We start from the raw sequence: 13,475 nt of genomic DNA on the forward strand, positions 1-13,475 counted from the left end.
CCAGGCATGTGCCCTGACTGGGAATCAAACCACAATCCTTTGGTTCACAGGCCTGCCCTCAATCCACTGAGCTATACCAGCCAGGGCAAAATATCTATTATGTAGGAAAAAAATGGTTTACTAATCAACTAACAAGTACATATACATTAATGCTTCATGAATTACCTTCCACTTACAGGTCAAGAGGAGAATGATGGTGGTAATGCTAACACATGCAGGACGGATGCCCTATGGTTCGGTGTGCTGCCTCTGGAAGCAAATTATCTGAATTTGAACCCAAGCTCTGACTCTCACTGGCTGTGTTACTTGCTCTCTAGGCTTCGATCCTTAGCTGTAAAACCGAAGTGTCTTGTCCAGGATGGGTCCTACCTTGTGCCCTCAGCTGCCAGGACAGGCTTGGATAAGCAGGGTAGAAAATCATTATCTCCCTTGGTTTTATTAACCTTTTGTAAATGTATGTATAGCTCATATTTACTTCAATGTTTTTTTTTAAGATTTTATTTATTTATTTTTAGAGGGGAAAGGAAGGAGAGAGAGAGAAATATCAATGTATGGTTGCCTCTAGTGAGTCACCTGCTGGGAACTGGCCTGCAACCCAGGCATGTGCCCTGACTGGGAATCGAACCGTGATCATGTGGTTCACAGGCCCGCGCTCAATGCACTGAGCTACACCAGCCAGGGCTACTTCAATGTTTAATGTTAAAAATGTTTTGGGTCTTTATTTAAGAGTTTGTGATACATTTGTGACCAAAAATATGACATAAGAACTTAACTCTTCTTTTATCAATTATCCTAGGTTATAATTGGATTTGCTAAATGTCATTTTAATAAAAAGTTGCAGTTTCCAAGAACCTATTGACAACATTAAGTGAGGACATTAAGTAGGCAGCTGAGCTGAAATTTAGTTAAACCATCTCCATCTAAAAGTTGTTATTTTACTACCCCACATATCTCAGTTGGTTTTAAACAATTTCATTAATTTATCAAGTTAATCCTATGCTAATTGATGTCCTCTGTAACCCCAATGAGCTGCGTAAGCACACAACTTTGTCTTTTATTCTAGGTTTTGGACATATATTGATGAATCTGAATTTGTTTATCACTATTTTATACATAGGTACATTTAATCCCAAACAAAATACCATGACTATGTTTTTTTAAAATTTTATTTCTTTCTTTCTAGAGGGAAGGGAGGGAGAGAGGGAGAGAAACATCAATGTGTGGTTGCCTCTCGTGCACCCCTCAGCAGGGACCCAGCCCACACAACCCAGGCATGTGCCCCAACTGAGAATCGAACCAGTGACCCCTTGCTTCGCAGATCTGTGCTCAATCCACTGAGCAGCACCAGCCAGGGGAACTATCTTTAATAAACGTATCATGATAATAAAGAAGTCATTAGGCTTACAAACATTTTGTCATTTTTCTTCCAGACACTGTTCCAACAAATTGATACCATGACTTTGTTAGTTAAATATTCATTCATCAGGATCTCACACTAAATCTTCATACAGAGGCAAGAAGGACATTTATTTAAATAATTGATAGCGTCATATCCAGGCCCTTATTGAAATAATGAGCCCGTAAAAATGTATTCCTGGCATTCTGTTTCTTTTGGTAAATTCATTTTTTTCTTATATTCTTAGATATTTTAAATTATTACAAGAGAACTATTATCAATAACTATTGTTCTATCTTGGGGAGAGGCAAGAGGGAGGGAAGAAGGTTCCCCGAGCATCAATATGGATTCATTCATTAACCCCCACCCCAAGTACAAATATGAGATGTTCCCCATTGCTACTCCACTGGGGGCTCCTATCCTCTCTCTCCTATGGGTTAGTGGATATCTTGGGACTATTATATGCATTGGGAAAAAAAGTGGGGGAGAGGGGATGGTCTGCAACTTCTCCTAGGCAACCTGTAGAGGAGCATGCTGAAGGAAGAAAGTACTTACGGACCACAAGGGTGTGCAGTTATCAGAGCCTCCTGGTGCAGGTGATGAAGACATTCCCTTGAATGGAAGCAGGGTAAACTGCTTTCTGATGGCTCCGTTTTCAAGCAGTTTTTAGTCCCTGAGTAAATAGCCCTCATGGAAGTCCTTTCTCTGACCCCCTGCCCAACTCTTCCAGTACAATACATGCTGTTTCTTCTTGAGCAACATTTCCTGGCTTCCATTCTAGTCTCTTGCCTCCTGCTTTCTCTTTCCTCCATTCTCTTGTTTCCTTCTGGTCTGGGAGAAGACCTGTCCTTTCGTAAGCTTCTTGCCTTCTCTAATAATGCTTCCTTCTCTTCCTAAACTCTTCACGATAGATTGCACTGGGGTGAGGAGTATGGAAAAATTTACAATAGTGTATTAATTTTTTATTAATTACTCATTATACAATCATAAAATGAAGGTGCAAAATGTAAGTATTCCGTTGAAGGCAGAGAAGAGGGATATGCCCAGTTTCCTTTGGCTTTCTTCCTTTATCACCACATGGGTGTTTTAGTGTTACACCCACTTATTCTTTCCTTGGGCCTCTAGGGGAAGGAAACAGGTAATGGTCAATTGACTAAAATATGGAGCAATAAATTAAAACTACCGAAATGCTATGGCTCCCCAGATATTCTGGTGTAACATCAAACAGTAGGATCAGGTAGGAGTTGGCTACCCATTGTATTCAACATAAATTATGGCAGGTAAATGTTCATTAAATATAGAATTGATGATACTCTAAAAGAAATTGGATATAAATCAAGTTTCACTTAACTGACCATATTCCTCTGTTGTGGAATAGAGTAATATGTCAGGTACTTGGATTCCAGCCTGCTGAAACTCACAGGCTTCTGCAATGGCTCTCAATCAGGTTGGGTATTAGTTAGTTATTGCTACACACAAAATTCTCCCAACTCAGTGGCTTCCAACAAACATCATTTATTAGTTCTTTCAAGCCTGGGGTGAGGTTGGGGGGTTGGCTTGATCCCCACTATCAGTTAGTTATTGCTAACTGTCTGAGGGTTTCCTGGGGCCTCTGTTCTAGGCTGGCCTTAGCTGGAGCACCTTACCTGCAATCGAGCTGTTCCATGTGCCATTTATCCTCCTTCAGAGACCTACAGGCATCCCTGAGTATGTTTTTCTCATGGAAATGTCAGGAATCCAGGAAAGCAAACATAAACACTAACACCTCTTGAGACCTAGGCTAGGAACTGATCTACTGTTGTGGCAATCACCTTACTGGACTGGCCAGATTCAAAGGTGGCGTGGAGTATGCCTCTTCAGTGAGGGGAACCACAAAGTCACATGGCAAAAACATGGATACAGGATGGATAAAATATTGGAGGAATTTTGTGATTTCCACAGCATCTACTAGTCATAATAAAAACTGAAGATCACATTAGCTGTAGGATTTAACTGAGTCATTGCCTAGAAGACAACAGCTCTATTATTGACTAGTGATATACGTACACACAAAGTCTTTTACACAAAATCATAAAAATTAAAGGGAAAGAGAGTGGAAAACAAAGAAAGGGGAGGAGAGGGGCAGTCCGCAGAGGCAGTGATGGCAAAAATGAAAGCATGCTGGAGGAGTATGGAAGCGCCCATATACAACGAGGAGGATATGATAAAGATGTCACAGAAACAATCTAATTTAAACCATTGCTTTTAAACAGAGATTTCACATTTAAAAAAATCCAGATTTCTGGCTTTCCTTGAAAGGCTCAGAAGCTGTGCAACACTGGGTGCACATTCCTACATGGTTCTGCAGCTCTCCAGAACTCAGTAGTGGCTGTTCACTGCTCTGTCCATTCACTTACTTGACCTCCTTAGTCCCTGGGCCATTTGTGTTTGCTTTACACAGTACTAGTTCTACTAGTTTCTGTTTCTTAGTTCAGATGGGTTTCTGGAATGTTCATTACTTACTGAACAACTGTAATGGATACCCATCAGGTTCCTCAAACTTAATAATCAACAAAAGAAAAGCTAAAGCGTCCTTCCTTTCCCCATGCTACATACTCTCCTCCAACAGTTCCATAGGCCAGGGCTGAGGATGTGCTGTGAACCAGTAAGTATGATTACAATATGAGGTACCACTAACTAAAATACAAAACCAAAAAACCGTGAAGGATGTCAAGTAGTACACTTCGCCCGGGTAAAAGCCTGAGACCAAGGGCCGCGTCCTATACACGCCCACAGCGCCCAGCCCAAAGCCCAGCAGGGAGGGAAGTGCGCGTGTGTGTCGTGAGGCCCTTCCCGCTGCCCGTCGCTTCCCTTTCTGTCTCGGGTCCCGCCCACCGCGGGCACCGTTGTTTCCGGTTCAACCCAGGAACCTGCGGAGTCGTTTTGGTTCTTGCTTCTCGGAGCCTCCCACTTCTTTAACGATCCTGCGGCTGTTTTGGTTGCTGGGGGAAGGTATTACCAATAAAGTTTTCCTGTTTCAAAGCCGGGCGGACTGGGCTGGGCCCATCCGCCTTCCCCTCGGCCGCTGCCCGCAGTTCCTCTCTGCCACACGCTACGAGCTTCGGGGCGTCATGGCCAGGGGCCGCCGCGGCCGGGCAGGTATAAGGCCGCCTTCCGCTGCCCGTGCGCTCACATGGCTTCTGGGGTCCCCGGCGTCCACCTCAGTCTGAACGCAGCCTCTCCGTGCCCACGGGCCACCCCGCGCCGCACCCCATGGCCTCCGAGGCGCCGTCTCCTTCATTGTCACCCTCGCCACCCAACTCCCCCGAGCCTGAGCTGGCCCATTTGAGGCGGAAGGTGGAGAAGTTGGAACGCGAGCTGCGGAGCTGCAAGCGGCAGGTGCGGGAGATCGAGAAGCTGCTGCACCACACAGAGCGTCTGTACCAGAGCGCCGAGAGCAACAACCAGGAGCTCCGCACACAGGTGCGCGATCCGCCTCCAGCCCTGCGCCCCATCCAGCCCAAGAGGAGGCCTTGGGAGCCACTGATAGTCTTGGAAGGGCCCCCAGGCAGGCTCAGGACTACTTTATAGAGTACCTGAAAGAAATACAAGTTCAGTACTATGATAATTCCAAGTACATTTGGAGCAAACCTAAGTTCAGGTTACTACATGTAGATACGTGCGTGAGCAGAAGTTATGGCTGGTGTGAATTGGACTGTACTTTTAGATTGTCTTCATTCTCACTTTTCGGTACTGCCCGTTGGCAGTAGGCACATTTATAATATTTTATTCTAGATCACTTCTGAGTTCGTTGAAGCGCTGGACTTAAATCAAAATCCCATCACTAGTTATGTCAATTGATGCAGATCGTCGGTTGCCCATAAAATGAGAATGCTAGTACCACACAGGTGGAGGTTAAATCACATTAATTGTGAACAAATTGTTGAGCGCTATGCATAAGGTTGGCCTTCTGGGAGGTCATCATGTTGAGTCCTTTGGTGGAAGTAGGGAAGATACAACTTTGTTAGAAACACTAAGCAGCTCACTTCATTTTTGTAAAACACAGTAAGGACAAATATTTTAACTAACGCTTCTAAAAAAACTGAAACAGTATAACACATTTTTTCCATCTCGATTTGTTTGGCAGTTGCACTGTGTCCTGATAAATTATTTTCACATAATTATTAATTTCAATTAAGCTGTTGTTTAGTCCATTGTGATATGTTGTTGGTACCTTCCCTAAAACCACGTGTGTAGTTTGAACCCTAAAATGTCATCATAATTCCTTATGTTTTATGATCAAATGATCTATGAAAATAATGGCTGAGTTGCAATGTCTTGTGCCTTTGCTTAGAGTAATTGACGTTATGACGATACAAAATTTCAGTTTGTTTACTCAACACGTAGTTCTTGAACACCTGCAATGTATATAGACTGCTAGGAGTTACAAATTTAGATTGTTAAAATGTCTTGGGGGAAAGGAACAAAATATGACAACCTTTTAAAAAATTTGTCTTATAATTCCCAGTTCAATCATTGCTTGCCATAAAGATCCTTTTTTAAAAAGCATTTTTACTGATCTTTGTTTAGTGTTAATAGAGCTCTAACATGAAAAATTGAAATGCACAGGAGGCATCAACTCTACTGGTGATAGCAGTTACTCCTTACTGTCTTCCTGGTCAGCCTCCCGTGGTGGTGGTGGAGTTTGTGTTAACTGTCACCCCAGATGACTAAATAGTATTTTGTCTGGAGCAGTAAAAAGTTGGGTTGAGAATTGAAGGTGAATTGTTGGGAAACATAATATACACAGGCTTTGGAGGCAAAAAAACAAAACACTAGTGCAAATTACTTTGTGTCTTCAGATATCTCACATGTAAAATGGGGATTAGGAAAACTACTTTATAAGATGGTTGTAAGAATTAAGATGTCCAAACTATCAAATATAGTGCCCAGTATGTAGCAAATGCTAAATAAATGATCTACTTCACAGCAATAGTGGTGGTAGCAGAGTTGGGACTAGGACAAGGCCATCAGTAGTCTAAAAAAAAAAAAGGCCATCAGTAGTCTAGGGTGAAAAATTTAAGGTAGCACAGGTTCTCAGGCATAGACCCTGTACTTGCAGGAAAGCTGAAACTTAGTGCCTCGTTAATTAGCTCCTTAGGTACCTTTCTGGCTGCATTCTAGTTTTAGCTCTGGTTGTACTAGCAGTTCTGATAACTTATCAGATAATCTGGATAAGAGTGCACTCTTATCAGAGTGCCTAGATAATCTGTATATAATCAGTTTTATAACCTTTTTAAGCTTTATCATTAAAGAAATATTAGAAGCTTGGTTTTTAGTTAGTTTTATGCCTGTAATGGACATGTCACTCTTAGATTTTGTTTAACTGAGGTGTGTGGATGAGGCTGCTCATCTGCTTATGGATATTTCTGCACTCTGTTGCTCTGGCTTTGGCAGTCAGTGAGGCACCGGGAGAATAGATGCCTCTCTGAGGCAGTCACTTCTATTTTCTTCTGCTGCAGTCATTCAGTCGGACTACTATTTAAAGGGAAAATGTACATTAAACTTTATAATTCAGTGCATGGGAATTAATGTTTTCTAATTTAAAGAGAACTGACTGAGTAAAATATTAGTATAAAAACATTGTTAGTTTTTAGAAATAAAGGATTCTGTTCAAAGGCCTATTAATTTAGTCAGTCTGATTTTCAAAGGGGAAATTTTGGGATTTAACAAGAAAGTTTAAGACTTAAAATTAAAAACGCCTGGTTCTAGGTAGGTAGCTCAGTTGGTTGGAGTGTTGTCCTGATGTGCCCGGGTTGTGGGTTCGATTCCTGGTCAGGGCACACACTGGTATCAACCAGTGGGTGCATGGATGGGTGGAGGAACATCTCTCTCTCTCTCTCTGAAATCAATAAGTGAAAAAAAATAGGAACAAAATCTCCCTCTGCGAATGTAAAAGATGAAAGAAATTCAACGATAGGATTTTAGTTTTTCTGAAAAAGAAACTAGCTGTTACTGATACTTCTTTAAAGCTTTTACCAAGAAAAAATAATTATTGTAATTTGAGGAGAATGATGTGCATATAATTAGATTGCTATATGATTTATTTTCCCTAAAGCCTTTTTTTCTTTTAGGTAGAAGAGCTCAGTAAGATACTCTATTGTGGGAGAAACGAAGATAGTAAGAAGTCTGACGTAGAAGTACAGACAGAGAGCCATCCTCCATGGTCAACCTCAGGTATTCATTCCATTGATAGTGGAGATAGCCTAACACCATCACATTCAGATCGTATCAACATAGAGTGTTCTTTAAATTTAAAATAGACAAACATCTAGATAAATGTGAGAACCGTTACAAGGTTGCCTTCTCTCCACGTGATTAGGTATTGTAAGATAATCTAATTGCTCTTCTGATGCGAAAGTAGTAATGCATTATCATTCCTATAAATATTTAGTATTGCTACTGTGTTGCCAGTGGCGCATTCACTGAGTAACTCCTGCCATGCTGTGAGCCATTTACTCTCATCTGTGGTCTTCCTTGCAACCAGGGGCATGTGTGTTCTTGTTGATGGATTCCACGTAGCGTTGTGCTCGGTGCCAGGCTGTTCAGTGTGTGGCAGTGGTGAGCCTACAATCATGACCTCATCTGTGACATTATGTTGTGAGGCAAAATAACCTAGCAACTGAGTTTTAATAAATAAAGATCACAGGAAACAATTTTTCCCGTTAAGCTTTGCCTTGTTTTATTTAGTACATAATTTAGCTAACTTGCTAAACATATCAATGGCGTTAATATTATATATCTGTATGATAATATATTTTTTAAAAAGTCAGCATCATGAGAGAAATTTGACAGAAATCAATCTTTGACATGTCTCTATTCCATTGCCATTTGATATGCTATTAAAGTGTGTGGTTAGAAATTATTCAGATTTGCTAGTGTTTCTTTTGACAGAATATAACTTATCTACCTGTTTTCTTTTTTTGTCTTGCTGCAGAAAATCCAAATCTGTTTATCTTTTTTTTTTTTAGCTTGACAGCTAGGGTACTTAAAGTGACATTAGAGTCAAAGATAAAAGCATCTGCAGATTTGTCTGCATTGTTAATTTTAATCTGTTAAAATTGTACAATTGTAAATATATGTATGTTTGCAGTTTGTGCTGTTTTGTATTCACTACCAATTTTTTAGAATGAAGTCCTTTTTATATACATATATATATACACACACACACATGCAATTCTAATATGTATCACAATTTGTTTTTGATATAGATTATTATTATCAGGCATACTATAAGGATATTAGTCTTCCAGATAAAGAGACAGAACTCTCAGTTCAGCAAGATCAGGATATTGAAGCCTCTACTTATAATTCTAAAGACCAGTCACAAATAGAAAATGATGCTTACGCTGGTACTACTAATGTAACGGAAAAGTTTGAATGTGGACAAGAGGACCATTTTGCCTCAAATTCACAGGTAATAAAATGCTTAACATGCTACTCTTGGTGCCAGAGAACTTGGCCTTCATTATTGTTATTATGCAAATTGACTCATTTGGTCTATCACAACATATACAAAGGTTATACATATTCTGTCTATAATTACACAGAATATAACATTTTTAGAGAATAAAAAATGAGAATGACTTGTTTATATATTTGTTTCCTACTTTGTTGTGTTCTAAAAACTTTGGATATACGTAAACTAAAATAAAATTTGTCAGGATATTTCGACTCAACCAGAACATTTTATACTACCACCACAATAACCTCATTCACAACAAAAAACTTTTCATGCTTTATGTCGTATATCCTGCCACTGTCCAAATTTCCCTGAGTGTTTCACAGATTTTTTTCTATAGCGTGTTTGATCAGGGTTCCAGGGAGGTTCGTACAGTGCAGATGCTGATGCTGCAGTAAACCTCACATACCCATAGCTTTCTCCTCCATCTGTTAAAGTGTTTTTTCCCTTTGAACCTGTGATTATGGAAGAATCTAGATCATTTGTCTTAAAGAATGCTTCAGAGTCTGTATTGTGGGTATTACTTCCCTGTGGTAGCAGTTGTTTGTGAGTAATGGTTCCTTACTGTCTTCTAGTGTCTTCAAAACTGGGTCAGAGTTGAATTAACTGATGTACTAGTAAATACTTTTTAAAGTCTAGCAAATTGTAATCAGTAGCCACTTTTTCCATTGCAGAAATTGAAGTCATTATTTAAAATAGCTTTTAAGTCTAGTTATTGTTTCAAATTTTGCTAATTTTTAAGTTGATATAAGGATATTTTATCTTACCTGACATGAATATCTTACCTAGGAGCCAGCCTGTGTTTTAGCAACAGAAGATTCACCTTTGGAAGGTTCATCTTTAGCTGAGAGTTTGAGAGCTGCAGCAGAAGCTGCTGTATCACAGACTGGATTTAGTTACGATGAGAATACCGGACTGTATTTTGACCACAGCACTGGTTTCTATTATGATTCTGTAAGTATCTGAGACCTCTTAATACTGTAATTATATACTTCAATGCTTGATACCTAATATTAAACCTTAAGCTGAACTAAGAAAAGCAAGAAGCTGCATTTAAAAATTAATGTTTGATGCAAAGGTGTTTGATGAGTAAAGAATTACAAAATAGCTTATGATATTACACTTCTAGGTTTATAATTAAATAAATTAACTGTGATTATAAATCTGATAACCTTTATTTCTAAAGGAACATACAAAAATGTAGGAGCATTTATTGATAAAACCATACAGTTAACAACATGGTAAAAATTTTGAGAATCTAAACTTTTTAATGAGAATTTATAAAGAAGTGACATCGTTAATTCTAGGCTTGGGGTGAGATTTTTTTTTGTTTCTAATACTTGTGAAGTAAGACTCCCACAGAGGGAGTCTTTTTCTTGAATTCTCAGGAGCATGTTTATTATTAGTGTTTTCTGTTGAAGTCTGGTACTTAATTGGATTTTTTAAAAGATTTTATTTATTGATTTTTAGAGAGGGGAGGGGAGGGAGAAAGAGTGGGAGAAAAACATCAATGTGTGGTTGACTCTCAAGTGGCCCCCACCGGGGACCTGGCCTGCAACCAAAGCATGTGCCCTAGCTGGGAATTGAACCAGCGACCCTTTGGTTCTCAGCCCGCACTCAATCCACTGAGCTACGCCAGCCAGGCTTAATTGGATTTTTAATCAAATTTTTTGACATAAATGATGATGGCACTCACATCCCCATGTATCTCAACCTTGATGATCGACTCATGTGATCTGATCCTCAGGAATTATAGAATGTAGTGCCCAGAAGTGGGCCAGATATTCACAATTCCAGTTCCTGGAAGTACTGTTAACTAACCTAGGGAACATAATGATAATGCTAAGTATCTTAGATAGGAATTTTGTATACATACTTTGTAAATCTTCTGTAATGAGAGGGTTTTCTTTCACAGGAGTATGCTAATTGACAATGTTGATTAATACCCAGAAAATTATTGTTTAGCCCTGGCCAGTGTGGCTCAGTAGGTTGGAGCATTGTCTCATAAACGAAGGGTTGGGGGTTGATTCTGGCAGGGCACATACCTAGGTTGCGGGCTTGATCCCTTGGTTCAGGCATGAACAATCCTTGGTGCAGGTGCATCTGGGTGGCAACTAACCGATGCTTCTCTCTCACATCCATGTTTCTCTCTCTCTCCTTCCCTTTCTCCTCTGAAAGCAATGAAAAAATGTCCTTGGGTGAGAATTTTAAAAAAAATTTTAAACTCTTATTACTAAAGAGAGTAGCTATTCCTGACTTGGTTTCTAGGAAAATACAGAGTTTCTGAGTACGTGACATTAGTCTCTGTCATTCTTCTACTTTCCTTTCTGTATCTTTCCTCCTGACATCTATTCTCTAAATGGTTAGTTATATTCTGCAGGTTATATGCTCAGTAAATTAGGGACTCCGTTGTTTTGCTAGGTTTCATCTTTTAACTAAATCAAAATGTAATAATATTTTTGAAAATGTCTATTTTTGGACTAAAGGACTTAAGAGATTAAAGGGTTTGAGTTATAAATGTTCTGTTATTACTAGAAATAAAAATTTGAATATGTTCATTCAGTTTTTTAGTAAAGCAAAATATGGAATTGAAAATATTTTTGTAAGAGATATTCAAAGTGGATTAAAGACAATAGAGCGTAATACTATCAACAGTTAGAAAAGTAAATTATTCTTTTCCAGGAATTTTTAGTTTAATCTTAGTACATCATAAGATGTTTCCAGGTCTGCTGTGCATGGATTTATGATAAAAAAGAAAATACAGATTTTCAGATAAATTTTGGTTATAGATATTTGCCAGTATCTAAAAAATGCAGATGATTACACAATTTTATCTTTCTAGTTTTTATCCATAATTTGCCAAAGTTTATTTTTGGGTGGGTACTTTACTTGTAAGTCCTTAGTTACTTACTGTAGAATTAATTAAATGAAGAAAATGTTTTTTTATTCTCAGCCAAGGGCATTTTATTCACTGTTTTTAGAGACGGGGGCGGGGGGAGAGAGAGAGAGAAAGGGAAAGAGAAAGGACGGTCACTTGGCTGCCTCCTGTGTGCACCTGGACCGGGCGCTGTAGGTACCCAGCCTGGGGACTGGGCCTGCAGCCCTTCGGGTACAGGGTCACATTCCTGCCTACTGTGCCATGCTGGCCAGGGCGGATGATGGTGATTTTTTAAAAATCAGTATCTCTTTATGGAATGTTATGTTTTAATACTTATGAACTTAATTTTATTTCCAAATGTTTCTTCAGGACTTTTAGTCATGAACGTTAAAAGACAAATCTTTGTTTTATGACATTGAGAGAAGGGTTCAGAATTTATATTGCCAAATTATTACTGTGTAATCTTAAGGATAATGAGTCTGGAATTGCTTTCAGATGCTCAGCTTTTTCTGATGCTTACCTTAGTTTTCATAACTTCAAAAGGTTTCTTGTTATAATTTTTCATTGATGTATTAAGTTGAACCATATGAAATTGCTGTCTTTGTAAGTTAAAAAACGATCAAATGTTGGCAATTTCATGATTCAGTTTAATTTTTAAATGTACTCATTTTCGCCCTAGGGAAATTAGAGCAGATATTGAATGGTAAAGTATTTTGAAAAATTACAGGTATTTTTCACTCTGATATTCTTATTTACTATTTTCAGAAAATACTGTAGTTCTCAAAAAGTGAACATTTACTATATTTGAATATGTTTGAGATTTTTATTGTTTATTTTTCTATTTTATTTTACATAAATAGTACTTACTGTTTTCTTGTTTTTAAAAGGAAAATCAACTGTATTATGATCCTTCCACTGGAATTTATTACTACTGCGATGTGGAAAGTGGTCGCTATCAATTTCATTCTCGAGTAGATTTGCAGCCTTATCAGACTTCCGGCACAAAACAAAGTAAAGATAAAAAATTGAAGAAGAAAAGAAAGGATCCAGATTCTTCTACAACAAATGAGGAAAAGGTATTGTCTTCACAATTTTTTAAATTTTTATAATGGTGATGCCATTTTGCCAAAATTTTTGATGAAATTGAAAATCATTCAGTAACTCTGCATTGCATACATATCCATTAAGATAATAAGGAATCAGAATCTGTTAACCAAGGAGCATTTAATGGGTCTAGAACACAATTTCTCAGTCACTGGAAGTAGAAGGAATTTCTTAAAAATTTGAAGGAAGGAGCCCTGGCTGGTGTAGCTCAGTGGATTGAGTGCGGGCCTCGGAACCAAAGGATCGTGGTTCGATTCCCAGTCAGGGCACATGCCTAGGTTGCAGGCCAGTTCCCGGCAGGGGGCCCCCGAGAGGCAACCATACATTGATTGATATTTCTCTCCCTCTCTCCTTCCCTTCTTCCCTAAAGATAAATAAATAAAATATTTAAAAAAATTAGAAGAAAGGAGATTTAGGGCAGATAAAAATACCCTTGTTTACATAATTTGGAGGAAATTCAGACCCGTAGTTGATTAAGTCGATGCTGGGGCACAGGTTGCAATGAAAGAAACAGTCATGTAGAGCGATTTTTTACCTGTCAGGTTAGCAAATGTTTAAAAAGTCCATTTCTGGCAGTCATAGAGTTGATACAGCTT

General features: G+C 38.8%; 1 protein-coding gene across 2 annotated transcripts in view; it reads left to right on the forward strand.

Moving 5' to 3' along the window:
- The first annotated feature begins 4,291 nt into the window (after positions 1-4,291).
- AGGF1 (angiogenic factor with G-patch and FHA domains 1) overlaps positions 4,292-13,475 on the forward strand; it is a 31,326-nt gene continuing 22,142 nt past the window's right edge. For both annotated transcript variants that reach the window (XM_037032198.1, XM_037032200.1), the window contains exons 1-5: positions 4,292-4,858; positions 7,510-7,612; positions 8,647-8,852; positions 9,687-9,851; positions 12,663-12,851. In XM_037032198.1, the coding sequence (XP_036888093.1) occupies positions 4,649-4,858; positions 7,510-7,612; positions 8,647-8,852; positions 9,687-9,851; positions 12,663-12,851 (873 nt within the window). In that variant the 5' untranslated portion in view covers positions 4,292-4,648. The remainder of the gene's footprint in view (positions 4,859-7,509; positions 7,613-8,646; positions 8,853-9,686; positions 9,852-12,662; positions 12,852-13,475) is intronic.

Source organism: Sturnira hondurensis, unplaced genomic scaffold, assembly GCF_014824575.4.
Source record: "Sturnira hondurensis isolate 20B ecotype Veracruz unplaced genomic scaffold, ASM1482457v3 Scaffold0021354, whole genome shotgun sequence".
Lineage (NCBI taxonomy): Eukaryota > Metazoa > Chordata > Mammalia > Chiroptera > Phyllostomidae > Sturnira > Sturnira hondurensis.